The sequence below is a fragment of the Lissotriton helveticus genome, chromosome 9 (genome assembly GCF_964261635.1).
Source record: "Lissotriton helveticus chromosome 9, aLisHel1.1, whole genome shotgun sequence".
NCBI classification, from domain to species: Eukaryota; Metazoa; Chordata; class Amphibia; order Caudata; family Salamandridae; genus Lissotriton; species Lissotriton helveticus.
The window spans coordinates 868736934-868752051 of NC_136070.1; the positions used below are offsets into that span (position 1 = coordinate 868736934).

General features: G+C 40.9%; 1 protein-coding gene across 1 annotated transcript in view; it reads left to right on the forward strand.

The window, feature by feature from the left end:
* Positions 1–9569, forward strand: part of LOC144781932 (leucine-rich repeat and fibronectin type III domain-containing protein 1-like protein) — a 568434-nt gene extending 558865 nt beyond the window's left edge. The window contains exon 4 of the mRNA XM_078661018.1: positions 8834–9569. Within this exon, the coding sequence (XP_078517144.1) occupies positions 8834–9353 (520 nt within the window). The 3' untranslated portion in view covers positions 9354–9569. The remainder of the gene's footprint in view (positions 1–8833) is intronic.
* The last annotated feature ends 5549 nt before the right edge of the window (positions 9570–15118 follow it).

The window sequence follows — 15118 nt, forward strand, 5'->3', positions numbered from 1 at the left end:
ATAGAAGCACTTTTTATTATGACGAGGACATGTTAGAGCCATCTCTCTATCTGGGGTCGAGGATTGTAACTGTCTCGTCAGCTCCTGAAGGGGCCTATGATTGAACATTTAAAAGGCCATTGGCAATGTAATTTTAGAAGAGCAGAAACAGCAGGCACAACAAAACCCAGCCCTAGAACACACAACTTAGTACCTGAAATCTCTGCAGTGGCCCATTGAATGTAGAAGTACATATGAGCAATAATGGCACTGTAACGCACAGAATGGTATCTGCGGTTTGATGGGAGATCTTTCGGCCTTTCCTTCGGGGGATGATTTTTACCCCCTCCAGGTCAGTGGGCACTGAGCCTCATGTAATGGGCCATTCTCTGGTTTAGAGACCTAGGAGGCCCAGATCTCAAAGTTACTGAGATAGAAGTCAGTGGCAACTTTACCTACTCTATATGTGTATGTGTTGGTATTTGTAGAGAGCTAACTTAGCTTGAGAGCAACAGGGGTCATGTACCCTACGAAAATATAATTATAGGTGGAAGGTCAGGGGTAGTCTGACCTTCCAGAGGTAGTGCTCCTTGAAGAGTGTGTCTTCAGCTTTAGCTTTTTTCTGAATTGTAGGAGAATAGGTAGGATGCTGTTACTGATCTTGGGAGCATGAAATGAGAAGGCTTGTGTGACACAGCCTAGTACTTTGGACTGTGCATAGATCAAAATAACCAGTTCTACTGTGGTAAGCGAGACTGATTCAAAATCACGTCTCATGCATTCTATGGCACGTGGTGAATGATCCTGATTGTCTACACGGCACTCATTCTGAGTTGTATAGAGCAGTAATTCCGAGTCACAATGGTATATGTCAATGATGTCTGACTGCAGTTGTTGTCACAAATGATTGATCTGTTACCAACACCACAAACAAGGTGATTACTGATTCGTACAGGGGAACGTGTCCAACTGGACACCTATGAACTTATTTATAAGCCCATTGCGCTGCCAGTGCATCACTTTTTTTGAGGGGGTGGGGGGCAATGTGCTGGCCCATATTTACAAGGCCACATAAAGTCACCCTGCATGACTTTTTATGGCTTTGTACACATGGCCCCCCTTCACGCACTGCTCTGTGTTAAAGGGGGCTTCCATGGATGTTGCTGTGGGTGTTCCCACACAACATCCATGGAACTTGACGCATTCGCAGATTTACAACATTTTGTAAAACTGGGATTATTTCACAATTCTACCCCTACTCAGGAGAGGCGTAGGAATGGCGCAACAAGTAGAAATACTTTTATTTATCCTTGTTTTTTCCTCTTTCTATGCATGCTGAAGAAAGAGGGAAATGCCTTTAATTATTGTTTTGTGCAGGAGGGTGTGCCTTCCTGTACAAAAACAATCATTACCGCAGTGCAGAGACCCTTGCAAAATGATGCAAGGACGCCTGCGTTGGCACATGGCAGCCAACTACACACAGCACAGGGGAAAGAAAGTACAGCGATGCGTTATATTATTGTTAACACAATGCATCCCTGTGCTTTGAAAATTACACAGCACAGCACAGCTAAATGGCTTGCGGCAGTGCATAATTTTCTTGTAGATGAGGCCCATAGTCCTTTGTGACTACCTTATGGTAACCTAGGGGACAGCAGGTAGTAATCGAGATTGGTGTATTCCCAAATGTGATTTTTTTTTTTTTATTGCAACTTTATGGAACATGGGCCCCGTTTAGGAATACAAACAAAGGGATGATGGTCTACTATTCCTGGCAGGCTATTATCATCCCTGTGTTTGTAGCCAAGGACAGAGGGCAGCAAATAGTGAATTGCCTAATTAATATTCATTAGGTGGGTCAAGTCAAAAAACTTTATTTCGGCACTATGAGCATAGGCCAAAAAAGTACATAGTATAAACAAATGAAATATCATACGATTAAAAACAGTTAGATGTGAACACTTCCAACTAAATGCAATTAATAAAACAATCCTTGAATCTAAATACATTCTTTCCGTAGTACAAATCCAAATAGACAATAGAACATTGCATCAGGAGAAAATTAACTATTAGGAGAACACTCCAAGCTCATTCAGACACAGCAATCTTAGCACATATTCTTTCTGATACAGATTGCTTAACAGATAAAAGAAGCAATGCTAAAACAAATAGCTGGAGATTCCATTGCATACAGAAAACACATAGCAGCTTTATAGTCCCCTATGTTGCGTGCAATAACTAGAGGTTTTAAGAATGGCTTCCTTAGATTGCAATAAAACTGGCAGAAAAGCACAAATTGTAAAGTGAACTGTTTAGAATAATCGTCACATTGGCACAGAGTAGTCATTAGAGCTCACTGGTTTATTTTAGGGAAAGAGACGAGGGCATACATTACCCAGCTGTAGTCTAGTCAGTACGTAGCGGTGTTGATAATTTGTCAGCCAGGTCAAACAGGGTTGAAAGCCTACAGGTAAAGTATAAGACATGTATGTTATTATTGTTTTTTTCCTCCTTTCAGCAAAGGCTCTATTTCCTTTACTTACATCTAGCAAGGCAGCCTTCATTGCCAACTTCTCCAATGTTAAAATCTTGGCCGGATCTTCAAGTCCAGGGAAGACAGACACTGATCTGACAGTGTTAACTTCTTCCACATGGCGCAAATTCCACCGCAGTGTGATGGAATTTGACGCGTGTGCAGTTTGGATGGCCCCGGCCGTCTGACGCACACAAGCACCGTGACGTCGGACGGCCGGGTGCCGTCCGACACATGGAAGAGGTTAATAATAAAAGACAACCACAGGATTTTAAGGGCATGAGCCAAAGTTAGGCAGTCTTGTATCATTATTCTCCAAATTGGGGGGTCACTGTCCCTAAAGAAGGAGGAAGATCTAGAGTGTAGATAGGAGAGTCAGCAAGACTCTTACTTGTTGCCCTCACACATCCCAAGGGATGTCATGCTGCATCATAGGGCGGTTGCTTCTGGTCAGGCCGGCGTTGCAATGCCCATTTGCTTTTTTAATATGACAGAGGTATCCACCCATTAAATTAACAAAACATCGATATCCTCTAGTCAGTTTTACATTCATTCACTTCCCTAGGAGCACTCCCTCACACACATCATACTGCAAGAATATTAAAAGATCTCAGCTAAAGTGACCCTTTGGGGGACCCGTCGGTCATTCCCAGGGCTGGCCCGGTGAGGAGCATCCGCCCTATAATGAAGCATGACATCCCTTGGGATGTGTGATGGCAACAAGTAAGATTCTCGCTTACTCTTCTATCTACCCCCTAGGTCTTCAGCCTCCTTTTTCTTTAGGAACAGTGACCCATCGATTTGGAGAAAACTTTGTTTGGAGCACAGGCACTGGACCTTTTCTTCACTCCTAGTCCCCCCTCCTTTTTCGTAGTTTAGTCCTGTATAATTACTTTTGTGAGTTCGGTTTCAGGTTTGGCCAATGTAGAGCACTACAAGGAAATTGCTTTAGATGACAAGATGTCATCCAGATGGTTCAGCCCTACTTCCCTATGCATAATGGTGGACGATTCTGAAGGAGGGGTGCACAGCAGACTCCTTAAAAAGTTGTATTGCTCGGCCTGTAAAGAATTACTAGTCTCATAACGTCAGAAACCTCCACCATAGGTTGTGGCGGATAAAACCTTTCCTTTATCGATGGTGGCCATCTCTTCAATGGGACGGCTTCCTAGGTTACTAGAAAATGTAAACACCTTCTTGCAGTCTCTTTTCATCTTGAGCCTTGTGTTACTCATATGATCGGCCCAAGTGCCATTTGCAGAAAACAACTTGCATAGATAGCAGAATGACTGAACTGTTGCCATCTGAGTACCCTCCAAAAAAAGGATCTTGCATTCTTGGGGGATTTCCCACAGGTCATTATCAAAGTCTTTGACCTATTAGATTTCCTTTTCCAAAATTCATAAAATCCGCACAGGAATCCATGAATCTCTGCAGGCCAGCCACGGTCCTCGATAAAAGTACTGCTTCATTGGCATGAAGAAGTACGGGTACTAAAAGGCCTGCAACAATCGGTGTGTCAGCCTGCAGGGACCATAAATTGTCATCGGCCCCATTTATAAATAAAGAAAATAAAAAGGGGGCCAAAGTGCACCCCTCTTGAATGCTCGGACTAATTGTGAAAGAGCGATAATTCATCATTAGGACCGAACCAGACTTTAGCTGAGAGATTCTCATATAACTGTGAGAAGAGACAGACAGTCTCTATGGGAGCCCCGTAGGAGAGCAGGGAGTGCCACAAGATTGCATAATCCACTAGCTCAAATGCGCTAGTAAGTACTGCAAAGCACACATGGAGCGATCCTGACATTGCTCTTGTATACTTCCTTATCAAACATTCAAGATTTAGGCATTGCTTCACCGTCCCAATTCCCTTCCTGAATCTATACTGGGCCACAGTCAAAAAGGAGTGGTCGCTTGCCCATTCCTCAAGTCTCCTTAAGACAACCCTTCTCATGAGTTTTGCAGAGAAATCCAGGAGGGAAATGGGACGGTAAAACGTTGGGTCTGCTTTATCACCTTTCTTATACATATAGGCACTATGACCAACTTAGCACAGGAAGAAGGAAAAATACCCTGGATTGCCGTGTTGAAAACACAGATAAGTAATGGGGCCGACAACTTTTCCATTCCTATAAAGGCATCAGAAGGGACCCCATCGGGTCTCGAGGTTTCCCCTTTTGCACGATTGCGCATAGCATCCAAGGGTTCATCTAACATAAATTCCTGGGATGGAGTATTAGTAAAAATAGAACTCTTGGTCAAATTATTTAGAGCCAGTAATGGAGGCCTGGGTTCGTTAATAGACACTGGGTCAAAAATCCTTTCAAAAGAGTCAACCCTGGACTGTGGGGGGACAAAAGATGCTAGGACAGGGCCAGCATCATTCTTCAGGAAAGGATATTTACAGTACTCCAGAACAATAATATTCATTAGTTTCTTTGGCCTGGACTAAATTTAGCCCTGCCTTTTCCCTCAGCTCCTCCATCCTGGCTAATAGGACCTCATTGTACTGCTTTCTTAAATGCTGAATCGAAGTATGGTCTCTTGGAACCTGGTGCAAGGCAGATCGCAATATCTTGGAAGCCAGAGTGCATTCATGATTGAACCATCCCAGTCTAACCGGTGGTCCTATTTTTTCCATGCGAACCAAAAAAGAGTTAAGGGCCACGATAATCTGCTCAAAGACTGAGACCAGGACATCATTACCTACATCGTCACCTGGGCTAATGACAAACTCATTGGACATTTGGGACACAAGCTTCTGTAATATGAACTCTGGGTCAATTCCCGTCCATTTAATGCGCACTCCGTTTAGTCTGCTGGGGGCAATGCATTAGATCTTGTCATGTTCTACAAAATAGTTATCTTGCAGGAGGATAGATAAGACTAGCGGGTTATAATCACTAACTATTCTTTGTTTAACTCTAATGCTAGTGACCATCTGATCAAGGTTTGAGCTAGTCAAAATATGATCAATCATGGAGTGGTTGCCCCCTCCCACAAACATATGTGTCTTGTGGTGCCCAAGCTCTTGGTTTTGTCCAGCAATGGTAGGTCATACTTATACAGCATGTTGCTCCAACCAACCCCATACTCAGAGTGTTGGAAATGACCCTTGCCAGCCCCATTCGTGGAGCCACAGACACGCTTTGCTGAGTGGCAGCATCTTTGAAGGTTAAAATCCCCTACCCATATAATTGGAAATACAGATTTAAATTGCACAAGAAATACATCAAGATCGGTTTCCAAAACTCTTACCACATCCTCACGTGTAGAATCAAATACATTACTATAATAGATCATAATAACCACATCAGCCCCCCCCCCTTAAAAATGAACCGCACAAATTGATAATAGGGAGAGGAAGTATCAAATCTTTACATCATAAGTTGGAAATCAGCAACTGTAGCCCATCCTTTGCTCTACCGGCCGGGACGCGATAGCTGGAGTTAACAAAGCGGAAAAACCTTTGATGTGAAAGGAAGCCACCTGCCATGTTTTTTGGATGCCGATTATCATTAGATGCTAATAAACAGGAATGGAGGGAGATTTCCCGTTTAGTTGTTTCTGTTACAGACAGCCAAGGTTCAAGCTAGGAGTCGAGCTAATAAGCTACTAATGATTTTGAAAGAAATTGTTTAACTACTGAGATTAACCGCTTTCACTCAGAGCAATGGAGATTTGCCTTGGCTATTCTCCCCCTTTCCCCCTCAAATGGCAGTTATCTCACTTCAGGAAATCCCACCTCTCCAACCAATCACAGTTTTAATTGCATTATTAATCAGATGGTGTAAATATATATATATATAATGGTTGTAGGTTAGCATGATGTTTAAAGAAATATTGTCTGACATAAATAGTATGCCCTAAACATTGCTTACAAAATATCGTCCAACTGGGTGTAGATTTTCTTTTATAAATTCCAATGGCACTATATTTTTGGAAATGGTATTTAAAACACAATATTTAAGGATTTGTCAGCACCCACAATTTGGGGGGCCAATTGATGACGAGTGCAAATCCAAAGCAATTAAAACAAAGGCCTCCAATTTTTGGCATTCCTCCATCTTCAGGCCAATGGATCTTGGCCATCAAGGCAGAATGGAGCTATAATCAAATGCATTTCAAAAAAGATCATCACATTTCTGTATTTTGTTGTCGGTCAATGATGAGAGGATGGAAATCGTTTTTAAAGGTTTTTATTTTCTAATTAAAGTTTTAGATTTTTCTGATTCTTTATTCATTAGTCAAATATCAATAAGGTTACAGAGTTGATAATAGAAAAATATAGTTAGTGCAGATCATAATAAAATATTGCATTTAGTGTTTTCCATAAAGGAAAGAATCCCTATATTAAGAAATGGGGTGCAAATGATGTCAGCCAGAACCTATGAAGAGCTCAAAAGTGAAGGCAAAAAGTGAGATTAGCATGAAGCTAAAATCAATAATTAATAATTGCAGAATTTGCCATAAAGAGAAATAAAAATTAGAACAAATAAGCCTTGGCTAATGCCAATTAGTTAAAGCATATCGTTTGGGTAATATCAAATGGGCTAAGCCTGTTGTTTCTGCTCTGATTCTTCCTTATCAGCTGAATTGCTGCAGCTCTGCCCTTATCCCAGTTGATCTGCCTCCCCTTTCCCGACTCTCTAAATCTCGTCTGCTCTCATCTCCCTGCTCCCAATTTGCATTACTCTCCTCTGTCCGTCTGCTGTCATCTCCTCTCATTTCTCATCTTCAGACTCATCTCAATTCTGAATTCCTAAACTAAAACACTTTTTAAAGCAGTCATTTAAAGTTGCAAAAGAGATGGTCTGTTCTCATCTCCATCTAATGGAAATTCAGTATTCTCCAAAGGCACATTTCGCTTTCTCGGTTCCCACAAACCAATCGTCATCCGAGCTGGCTATCTTTTTGGTGGCAGCAATATGGTACATCTTTCTACAGCTCAAGCCTTATTTAAAATGTCTTCATTTCCTAACCTTCTAATAAAGCAACTGTTATTTTAACTAAACACATGGGGGCATATTATCAAGGACAGGCGATACATTATCGCCGCTTTTATCGGCAAAAAACTGCTGATAAAGCGGCGATAATGGCCTTGATAATATGCTCTATGAATTCCAATCGAAGCCCATGTTAGATGTATCGCCTGTCCTTGATAATATGCCCCATGGTTTGTAAGCTGCAAGAAAAAAACGTATTAAGCAGGAAATCATTAGAAACATAAAATTGTAATACATTTTGCAATACGTGTGTTTTGTGTTCTCTACAGCAAGTAAAACGAAGTTTTGAGTCAGTTATGAATGGGGCTCTGTGTGAATGATAACATTTTACCAGCAACAAATACAATATCAGTGAAGGTTCCAAAGTTACATGCTGTAATTTATGTGAGGTGTCTTTATTTCACAAACAAATAACACATTCCATCTCATGTTATCTTGAAGGCTAAACTGAGATCAACTGTTCGAGCAAGCTGCATTTCTACAACGCATGATTTTAGCTAGCTATCATGTGTTCTTCACAATTAAATGTCTTTTTGATTTAACAAACAGCGTGTTAATTCTGCACACCTGTTTAATAATTATTGTAAGTTAAAAAACACATTCTATAGGTGACAAAATCTAAACAAGTCAAAGTATAAATAAAATGTGTGCGTGTTTCTGCATTCCTATGAACATTATTTATTAAAGGGAAAGTGTCTAGCTAAAGTCTTTGTATTGAATATGAAAGCCTAGGGCCCGATTCACAGAACTAACTTAAGACAAAATCCTAAACATACTACCATTTTGGTATTCACAGAAGGCACTTACTAATTTTGGTATTCACAGAAGGCACATACTCATTGATGAGTAAGTGCCTACTGTGAATGCCAAAAGGAGTAACTTACTCATTTTGAGTAACTTACTCATTTTGGTATTCACAGAAGGCACTTAATCATTGATGAGTAAGTGCATTCTGTGAATACCAAAATGAGTAAGTGCCTTCTGTGAATACCAAAATCAGTAAGTGCCTTCTGTGAATACCAAAATGGTAGTAAGTTTAGGATTTTGTCTTAACTTAGCTCTGTGAATCGGGCCTCTTGTGTTTTCGGCGCCAAAAGTCTATGCGTCTTGTTTGAAAAGGCATTTTTTCCTATTTAAAGCCCAAGGCAGATTGTCATTAGTAGTGCTTAATTTTATCGAACGTTTTAGGCGTTCATATATGTCAGACAACATACTGATGATATTTTGCTATCATACCCCAAACATTAAGCCCTTGTTTCTTGTTTTTATTTAATTAGAGTACAATACTAACTCTTTATGTTTTTCCTCACAGAATGATTCCATCTTCTAGCAAGTCCTTTTTCCTCTCTGATCTGGTGGCCTCGCGTGAGTACGACCTGTGTGTCCTGGCTGTATATGATGACGGTGTCACCTTGCTGACTGCCACCCGGGTCATCGGATGTGTTCAGTTCACCACGGAGCAGGAATACAAGCAGTGTCGCTCACTTCATGCCCAGTTCCTGGGTGGCACAATGATCATCATCATTGGCGGATTCATTGTGGCCTCAGTCCTCGTCTTCATCTTCATCCTCCTTATGAAGTACAAAGTCTACAACAGCCACTACAAGAACCAAGCCACAAAGGTCAGTAATGTCTGCTCGCAGACCAACGGCAGCCAGAGCGGGACAATGGACCACTCCAGCTCCAAAGCCAACGAAAGGCGAGGGAGTGTGTTTCAGGAGAGCTCAGGGACTTCCAGCCGGGGCAAAACCACTGTGGACCTAACCCAGGAATGCGAGAAAGTGACTCTCTGTGACTCAACCTTTTTATCAAATGATACCTTATCCCAATAGCACTTCAATAAGACAATATTCACACCAACGCCAAGGTGGTATTAAAAAGACACAACAAACATTCTGATGCAAGTGGTTGTCTTTTAAGCTTCACTTCTATTGTCTATTTTTAAGATTCAGATGGTTTAAAGAAATATTTTTTTAATCTGTAAAACAGTTCCTGCATTCTTAACTATTTTTGTTTCAATATATTAAATATGAAGTGTGTGATTTACAGAGACCCTTTTTCTACTGTTTCTTTTTATAGCACATGTCGCCGGGGCCCATCTGGTCACTCTTATTGGCCCTGACTTGGTTTGTATTTGGCAATGTGCACTAATGCGTCCCCCCACAGTCACCACCAGTCTGCAAAGCTGCTCTAAGGATCTTGCAACAGATTCGCTTTTGTAGCATCTTTTCACATCATCAGAGAAGTCCAACCAACCAACAATGAACAATGAATGAATCAAAGAGATTCCAACACTAAAACTGACCAACCCACTTTAATTGTGTTAAAGACATGACATGACAAGCTGTCCAAGAAGTCCTTGAATGTGCTGTCACAGTCACAATGTGCTGGTCTAAGAGAAATAAGATGGTAATACAAAACAATTCTGCAGAAATTCTGGGTGCGTTTGTGCTTTCTGGTTTCCTTTTGGGGGAATGTTCTGTTTATGTTAACACCCTACGTTTCACAGCTCAGTCTAGGTGGAAGTCTCTCAGGTTCTTGGCTGATGCTTCCAAAAGAAGAGGTAAGATAGAATGTAAGGTACCAGATTATCATAACCAAAATAACTCAATAATGTGTCAAACATGTTGTTTACATAAATATCCCCCATTTGAATTAGCAACAGAAAATCTGCACATAATGAACCAATATATTTGTAAACAATATTTAGCGAACACTTTTTGTGTTGTACAATATTTGTGCTAACGGTATTCTAACAAGCAGCCATTGCTGAAGTTGTATAGTGCCCTTTTTTTGTAGCACAAGTTTATTGAAAAATGTACAGAATATTCCTTTGTAGGTGTGTAGAGAGTACCACAACAGAACATTTTCTATTTTATCGAAAGTGTTCAAAATCCTGTACCATTCCTGTTCCATGTTGGAGGCAGAATTTTCATTGACAATAACCTTATGACTTTAGACACTGTGGGGCATATTTACTAGAAAAAGATGCAGCACGGTGCTGCAAGCCATGTTGCTGCTCCAAGCTGTGTCATTAGGAAAGTACAGGGATGCGTCATATTTACAGCAGTACGATGCATCACTGTGCTATCCTCTGTGCTGGCGAACATTTGGCTGCCTAGCGCCAATGCAGGGAAGATTGGTTTGGTGCAGGAAGTACAACCAATAAATAGCAAAGGGGTCCCCTGAAAGAGCAAATATAGGGCAGACTGGCAGGGGAGTCAAGTACTAAAAAGGGAAACAAAGTAGAATGCCCTATCTGATACAAAAGGCCCAGAAAGGGTCCTTCCAATAAATTCACAGAAATGAGCTCACTAAGACCAGAAGCAATTCAGGACTTCCGATACCCAATCATTGTAAAACAGGATTCATTTTTTTTATTTTTTACTTCATTTCTTTTATATGAATATAGTTTTTTTACAAAACAGTGAAAACATAAATAGCAATATGCATTCCTAGCAATACATAGCGGTTATCTCATCCAAACAATCTCCCATCCATCCCTTCATACATTCAATAAGACTCAACTATCTCCATATACTCTTCATTCATCCAATACCTCAATAGAGTTCAGACAGACTCACACATCCTTCAGTCATTCCGTGTATATCAAACTACAGTTGCCAGATGGTAAACTATGAATTCGGTCCTGACGGCGTCTCACAAAAACACAAAGGAGACTAGATGGAAAAGTAACAGGACAGACATAGGGCGCAAACGCGCGTTTCGGTGCTCGGCCAGTTCTAGGGCCACATCTTCATCAGGGCACACTGGAGAAGGGAAAAGGGGGGCGAACAACTGCAGATAATCTGTAATAGATAAAATTTCTTTAGACAAATATCCAATCTATTCATTATTGTTATTCACATAGTTTGTCACATTTTATAGATTCAACATCATAATCATGTCATGCCTCTGGTAAACATCAGTAAGCCTAAAACTGTACAGAATTTCTTATTGATATGGATATATCATAGACAGAACCCACAATCTGTGGGTTCTGTCTATGATTGGATATTTGTCTAAAGAAATTTTAGAGTACATGGAGATAGTTGAGTCTTATTGAATGTATGAAGGGATGGATGGGAGATTGTTTGGATGAGATAAACGCTATGTATTGCTAGGAAGGCATTTTGCTATTTATGTTATCACTGTTTTGTAAAAAACTATATTCATGTAAAAGAAATGAAATTTAAAAAAAATGAATCTTGTTTTACAATGATTGGGTATCGGAAGTCCTGAATTGCTTCTGGTCTTAGTGAGCTCATTTCTGTGAATTTATTGGAAGGACCCTTTCTGGGCCTTTTGTATCAGATAGGGCATTCTACTTTGTGTCCCTTTTTGGTGCAGGAAGTGACATCTTCCTGAAGAAAAACAATCATTGATGGTGTTTTCCTCCTTCTTCGTGTGCAAAAAACGAGGAGGAAGGAAGGTATTTCTCCTTGTTGCACCACTTTAACGCCTCCCCTGGGGAGGCATTAGAATCTGATGAATACTGAGCTTTATGAAACCTTGTTAATCTGGTAATGTGTCACCCACAGCAACACCCATGGAACATCCCCTTCACTCAGAGTAATTAGTCAAAGGGGGCCATTTGTACAAGGCCATGAAAAGCCACGCAGAGTGGCTTTACGTGGCCATGTAAATATGGGCCAGCACACTGTGCCTCCGGAGCATCACAAAAGTGACACTCCGGTGGCGTGAAAGTGCCATGGGGCATTGTAAATATGCCCCTGTGTGCACTATGGATGTAGTTAGATACAATAGGTGTCATCATTATACACAAAATAACAGGCAATTTGAAAGTCAATAGGTGGGGTGTATACTGACAGCCTTTTGGCTTTGCTAATCCTTGTTTTGTTGTTTAAAACATTATTGTTGGAGGATCTGTGAGGTTCTACCAACATAAAAAATAAACATTGGCTGAAATCAAGATTAGGTTGCAAAAAGCACATATTTTCAAAACAGTTCCTTGCACTGAAAGAAACTACCTTGTGCTCGGTGTTCTCTTTGTGAAAGAGCAGAATCTTTCAACCACATTGAAGTTAGCCAATGGCTGAAGTGCCTTCACCCACTGCACCATGCTGCAGTGAACAGAGGAATTATGTGAGTGACACAAGAGACCAATGGATTAAGAGGAATTGCTATAAGCCCCTCTATGTATGAATATGACATATGTAATTTTAGTAAAAGAAGTTCTTTGCTTAAACCAGACTTAAAAAGCGATACACAAGGAAGAGAGGAGGATAACATACAAGGCACATATTTGAATGCAAGAATAAAGGTGATTTTGAAGAAGTGGGGTGATATTTAAAAGACCCTATCGCCACCAGAACGTCACTTTTTTTGAAGTTGTGGTGGGGATACGGCTTTGTCTTATTTACAAGGCAGTGTTTAGCCACTTAACGTGCTGTAACGCTGCCTTGTAAATAAGGCACACTTTCACGCTATATTTAGCGTGAAAGGGGTGGCCAATAGATGTTGCGGTGGGCGCTCTGCTGCAACATCCATTGATTTTGACGCTGCCTCCTATTTACAAGAGTGGCGTTAATATGGGGCAGCACCAAAATTAAGAATAGGGAAAACATGGTCTTAACAGGGCGCAACATGGAGAAATGCTTTATTTCTCCTAATTTTTACTGTTTTTATATGTGCTGTGTTGTGCAGCACACATAAAAACAGCAAAACGCCATGCAAAATTGTTTATGTGCAAGGAGGTGTTTCTTCCTGCACATAAACAATCATTTGAAAAATGATGTGTTGCAACTTCTATGTGTGCTGCTCAAAGCAGCACACGTAGAAGGTACAAATCACCATTTAAGATTGTTTATGTGCAGGAAGGTACACCTTCCTGTGCATAAACAATAACTCCCCACAACGAAGACACCCTTGCACGATAGTGCAAATGTGCCTGCATTGATGCTAGGAGGCTGAAATTAATGCCAGCGCAGGGAGAAAGACAGGGCTGCACTGTATTGTTGTAAACACGGTGCAGCTCTGTTTTTCAGGAGTGGTGGAGCGTCGTGTTAAGCCAAGGAGGCTAACGCCGCGCTCCGTCACTTCACTGTAAATATGCCCCGCAGTGTCAAGGATTTCTTTATCTGTTGAGTCTATGTCATGTCAGTATTTAATAATATATTTAACAGAAACATGTTGTTTGACAACTAAGGGGAAATTATACATTGAAGTGAGGGAGTATGGCGTTAGCCTTCCTCGCATAGCGCCTAACTCTGCCACTTCAGAAACGCAGGGCTGTACCATATTTACAACAATATGATGTAGCCCGGCATTTCCCCCTGCACTGCTGCTAAACTTAGCAGCCTTGCACCAACTCAGGCACCCTTGCACCATAGTGCAAGGGTGTCTGCTTTGAGGGAAATATTTTTATGTGCAGGAAGACCTCCCTTCCTGCACATAAACAATCTTTAGATATTGTTTTGTAACTTTTATGTGTGGTGTTTAATGTAGCACAATTAGAAGTTGCAAGCATATTTTTTTCCTATTGTTTATGTGCAGGAGGGGTCCCCTTCCTGCACATAAACAATCAATGGCAATTTGCTGTTTCTATGTGTGCTGCGTTGTGCAGCACACATGGAAATAGTAAAAACAAGGAGAAATAAAGATTTTCTCCTTCTTTCACCTGTTTAAGAACAGGTTTTCCCTGGTCTTAATTTTGGCACTTTTTCCTATTTACACCACCCTTGTAAATAGAGGGCAGCTTCAAAACCAATGGGTGTTGCGGTGAAACGCGCACCGCAACACCCATTGCCCTCCCCTTTCATGCTAAGTACAGCGCAAAAGGGTGCCTATTTTACAAGGCAGCGTTAAATCACATTAAGTGGCTTAACGATGCCTTGTAAATAAGGCAAAGCCCCTATCGACATCACAACATCACTGAAAGTGCAGTTGTGATGGCTATAGGGGCTTGTAAATATGCCCCTACATATCTAGAAGTCAGAACTGCAGTGTAGAGAAGGAGACAAAAAAAGTTCAACAAAGAGCAGAGGAGGAAACAGATGAATAGTCGTTTCAAAGGTGTGTTAGATGGGCATATAGTTTTAAAGATTGTGCACCATTTACATCATTCCAAGTTCTGTAAGCAGTAGAACTGTATGTTGTTTACCCCTCTTGAGATCTTCTAAACTCATGATATTGCGTTTTTTCTCAGGATTTACCAGGCAGAATTTGTGTGGACAAAAATCACATAGTTAGTGCAATATTATCTCACAATTCGTATCCCAATTCAGGTATAAAATCCTTTTTAATCCCAATTCAGGATTACACCGGACCTCAACATGAAGGCTCATCTTGTTATATGTCAGTGGAAATCTCACAGCCACATCATGTTGCCAACAGATTGACCACATCTGCCAGAAATCAGAGGCCTACATTGCCACCGGTCTGTACACCTGGCCCTCAATGATTGTGCTCTTTCTTAATAAGAGTGGTTTTACAAATTAACCTTTACTACTCCTAAAATGCCCTTTGGGAATTCTGAAAGTCGTAAAGTTAGGATTTTAAGACCAAAACTTAAGCTTAACCAAGACAAAATCATAACTTTATGACTTTCGGTATTCACAAAGGGCATTTAGGAGTA